General features: G+C 41.4%; 1 protein-coding gene across 1 annotated transcript; it reads left to right on the top strand.

The window, feature by feature from the left end:
• On the top strand, window positions 1-996 carry LOC100153261 (olfactory receptor 1L3-like). The gene has a single exon (XM_021082264.2). The coding sequence runs from the start codon at window positions 19-21 to the stop codon at window positions 994-996; it is 978 nt and encodes a 325-aa protein (XP_020937923.1). The 5' UTR covers window positions 1-18.
• Window positions 997-4,978: the final 3,982 nt, after the last annotated feature.

Raw genomic sequence — 4,978 nt, 5'->3', positions numbered from 1 at the left:
GTAGGTACATACACGTCCATGGGAATGTCCAACCTCACAAGACTCTCTGAATTCATCCTCTTGGGACTCTCCTCTCACCCAGAGGACCAAAAACCACTCTTTGTCCTCTTTCTTATCATGTACCTGGTCACCGTGATGGGAAACCTGCTCATCATCTTGGCTATCCGCTCTGATCCTCAACTCCAAAATCCCATGTATTTCTTCCTAAGCGTCTTGTCCTTTGCTGATATTTGCTACACAACAGTTATAGTCCCCAAGATGTTGGTGAACTTCTTATCAGAGACAAAGACCATTTCCTACAATGAGTGTCTGGCACAGATGTATTTCTTCCTGGCCTTTGGAAACATGGACAGTTATCTCCTGGCAGCTATGGCCATTGACCGCTATGTAGCCATTTGTAACCCTTTCCACTATGTCACTGTTATGAACCACAGACGCTGTGTGCTGCTACTGGCCACCTTCACAGCTTTCTCCTACCTTCACTCCCTCCTGCATGTCCTCCTGGTGAGTCGGCTCACCTTCTGTGCATCAAATGTTATCCATCACTTCTTCTGTGATGTGAACCCCATTCTGAAGCTGGCCTGCTCTTCTACATCTGTCAATAGAGTTGTTGCCATGACAGAAGGGCTGGCCTCTGTGATGGCCCCATTTAGCTGCATTGTCATCTCTTACCTGAGAATCCTCATTGCCATCCTCAAAATCCCCTCAGCTTCTGGAAAACGCAAAGCCTTCTCCACCTGCAGCTCCCATCTCACTGTGGTGACTCTGTTTTATGGGAGTATTAGTTATGTCTATTTACAGCCATTGTCCAGCTACTCTGTCAAGGACCGAATAGCAACAGTCATCTACACTGTGCTGACATCAATGTTGAACCCGTTTATCTACAGTTTAAGAAATAAAGACATGAAACGGGGCTTGGAGAAACTAATAAGCAGGATTAAGTCTCATATGGATAGGCTTTTCACTGCTAAATCCATGAAAACTTGTGGGCCCTGATTACAAGGTGTGGTGTGTGGTGATGTGTGTACACTCCTGCACACACACAGCCTCTGAGGAAAGTCTTCCATGGAGAAATATTCTTTCATCAACTGGAACCACACCCTGTCATCTTGCACCGCTTGGTCTCTGACATGCTGCAGTTGGACAGTTCTACTCATGTCTTGTTTCATATGCTACAATGATAGACCCACACCATAATACCTCTCCTTTCTAGAAAATCATATTCCCTTTACTCTTTCCATATTTATTCAGAACCTCCCATATTTCCCTCTATTTCTAACTTCAGCCAAATTCGGTCACTTAAATTTTTGTATACATCTGTGGAGAAATCTATATGCATGCAAAGAAACATGAATATATAAACACTCTGTTATAGTTAAATTTCTAGAAGTTTTTGCAGGTGTTAGTGTGTGAATTTGACCTCCAAATCAGATCAGGTGCTTCCCAATTGCAGCATCTGTGTTCCCCAATCATGTGCTGATGTAACCATGGTCCTTTTTTTTTAAATTCTTCCAACATATGGATATCCTATGGCTATCCTGGGCTTTTGGTGTATTAGATTTATGACAAAGAGATCACTTAATTGACTATTATTTAGCCAGCTCCATGCCTTTACACATGTTTTGGTCTCTATTCTTCCTCATCTCCGTGTGCTCAGAGTGAATTCATCACTTGACTCTTTCTGCTGTTCCTTGCCTGTGTGTTCTTCTCTTTTAGTGATGACTGCTTTTCCGTATAATTTTTTTTCAGAATGAAGGAAGGATTATTATTCTGTTTAATCAGAAATGCTTCCAGGAGTTCCCTTTGTGGATCAGTGGTTAATGAACCTGACTAGGATCCATAAAGATGAGGGTTTGATCCCTGGCCTCACTCAGGGGGTTAGGGATCTGGTGTTGCTGTGAGCTGTGGTATAGGTCACACATGTGGCTCATATCCCACATTGCTGTTGCTGTGGTTTAGTTGTAACTGCAGTTTCATTTGACCCCCAGCTTGGGAATTTACATATGCTGTGGGTGTGGCACTAAAAAGCAAGTAAGCACACAAGCAAGCCAGCAAGCCAGCAAGCCAGCAAAACATCAAGCAAGCAAGCAAGAAAGAAAGAACAATGGATGTGCTTCAATTAAAAAAAAATCAATGGCTGTAACTAAATAGGAAGAAGCCTTTGGTTTAAAATGATGTGAAAGACACTTTTAATTTAGGTAAAGAATGAATTATACAGAAAAACATTCAGAGTCACAGAGAGAAATAAAAATACCATTGTTTTCACGTATGTGTGCAATCTAAAAACCAAAACAAATGAAGAAATATAACAAAACAGAAAGAGACTCAGAGAACAAACCAGTGGTTGCCACAATTGAGGGGACATTGTGGGAGGTGGGGGTGCAGATATGGGCAAAATAGGTGAAAGGGATTAAGAGGCACAAATTCCCACTTATAAAAGTGAATAAATCACAGGGCTGTAATGTACAGCACATGGAATATAGTCAATCACACTGTAATAACTTCATATGGTATGTAATCTATAAAATATAGAATCACTATGTTGTACACCTGAAACTAATATAAGGCAACTATACCTCCATAAAATATAAGAAAGAACAGCAGTCAGATGAATTATTTTATACTGTCTTGTTGTGAAAAATGGCAGTTTGTGTGATTCTTCTGGTATTTGTATTTTAGCACATAGAAATATTGAGGTCAAACAAATTAATATTTCATGGTATTTTACGCAAGGACTTAATGGAGGAACTTGAAGTTTTAAATGATAGAATAGGAATCTTTAAATCACTTTGATTTTGCCTCAGTCAGCCCTAACCTAGGGCAGGGCAGAGTGTGGGTGAGGATTTATTCCTCAATTTCATTCCTTTATTACATGTGTAGCATGTAAGTTTGAACTTTCATGCCATTTCTCATCAATTGATGAGGACTTCTTGCATTGCTGCAGTGAGAAAACTTGTGCCTCCCTCTGGGATGAATGAAGAAGGGTGAATAAAGATGGATTATGATGGCTTCTATGGATGTGGGTGCAAGAAGCACCAGTACATATAACAAGTGAATTTTCAGTCACCATAGGCCTCAAAACCTGGGCAAGCAAAATGGAACTTTGTTTGTATAATTTCATTTCAATAGTTTAATTGAAATTATTATTATTTTAGCTTATTAGGGCCTCACCCACAGCACATGGAAGTTCTCAGCCTAGGGGGTTGAATCAGAGCTGTAGCTTCTGACCTACACCACACAGCAACTTGGAGTCTGAGCCACATCTGCAAACTACAGTACAGCTCACGGCAATTCCGGATACCTGACCCACTGAACAAGGCCAGGGATGGAACCCACATCCTCATGGGTACTAGTCAGATATGTTTCTGCTGTGCCTCAACAGGAACTCCTAATGTTATTTTATTTTTGGAAATTGTAACTCAGTTCTGCCTTTTTTCAACCCAATCCAACAATTTCTCAGTGACTTTTGATTTGTAATTTAGCCCCATTCATTCATTTCCCACTTCTCATGGCTATCATTGCACCTTCCAAGTTCTGTTTCTAATCTCTCAGGGATTATGCAACTTCCTCCACATGTATCCAAAGAGAAAGCAGGTCTTTATCAGACTGGTCCATTTTTTGGTCCTACACAAGAATCTGTGGCTGACATCTGACCTTGTTCCATTCATTTGTCACCATTCATGGCAGCTAGGACTTGGTTTTGAGAATGGAGACTGATTTTCATTACTCTTTATACTGTGAGATGATGATCCAATGGAGATGCCATTCTTAGCCACCATGCAGTGGGTCTTACCATGTCCCTTTGATGTTCATCTCTCTTCTCCCTACCGACCTGGCTTTTGTTCTCTCATTCATTCTCTAATTTGAATGAGCCACTCTAGACCCTCGGTATGGCCATCTTCAAAAAGTCAACAAACAAAAAATGCTGAAGAAAGTGTGAAGAAAAAGGAATCCTGCTATACAGTTTATGGGAATGTAAAGTGGTGTAACCACTATGGAGGACACTATGGAGGTTTCTCAAAAAACTAAATATGGAAATGCCATATGGCACTGGAGACTATATCTAGTCACTTGTGATGCAGCATGATGGAGGATAATGTAAGAAAAAGAATGTACACATGTATGTGTGACGGGTTAACTTTGCTGTTCAGCAGAAAATTGACAGAAAACTGTAAATCAAATTTAATGGAAAAAATAAGTGTCATTAAAAAAAAAGATCATAGAACCAAACAATCCCATTCCTGGGCACATATACAGAAAAAAACCTCTAATTTGAAAAGAAATGTGCAACCCAATATTCACTGCAGTATTATTTACAATAGCAAAGACATGAAAGCAACACTAATCTCAATCAACAGAGGAATGGGTAAGGAATACGTGGTACATATCAACAGTGGAATACTACTCAGCCATAAAAAATAATGAAATAGAGTTACCATCGTGGCTCAGTGGTTAACGAATCCGCCTAGGAACCATGATGTTGCGGGTTCGATCCCTGGCCTTGCTCAGTGGGTTAACGATCCGGCATTGCCATGAGCTGTGGTGTAGGTTGCAGATGCGTCTCGGATCCCGCATTGCTGTGGCTCTGGCATAGGCCGGTGGCTACAGCTCTGATTCGACCCCTAGCCTGTGAACTTCCATGTGCCACGGGAGCAGCCCAAGAATTCGCAAAAAAAATAATAATAATAATAAAATAAAATAAAATAAAATAATTTACAACAACAACAACAACAACAACAAAAGGGAGTTCCCATCGTGGTGCAGCGGTTAATGAATCCGACTAGGAACCATGAGGTTGCGGTTTCGGTCTCTGCCCTTGCTCAGTGGGTTAAGGATCCGCATTGCCGTGAGCTGTGGTGTAGGTTGCAGACGCAGCTCGGATCCCGAGTTGCTGTGGCTCTGGCGTAGGCCGGTGGCTACAGCTCCGATTCGACCCCTAGCCTGGGAACCTCCATATGCCGCGGGAGTGGCCCAAGAA

This window comes from Sus scrofa, chromosome 1 (genome assembly GCF_054392235.1).
Source record: "Sus scrofa isolate SSC_HxYL_T2T_F1_AM1 chromosome 1, Sscrofa_HxYL_maternal_Yorkshire_Landrace_v2.0, whole genome shotgun sequence".
Classification (NCBI taxonomy): domain Eukaryota; kingdom Metazoa; phylum Chordata; class Mammalia; order Artiodactyla; family Suidae; genus Sus; species Sus scrofa.
Note: the sequence above shows the minus strand (reverse complement) of the source record. Positions and strands in the feature narration are given on the sequence as shown.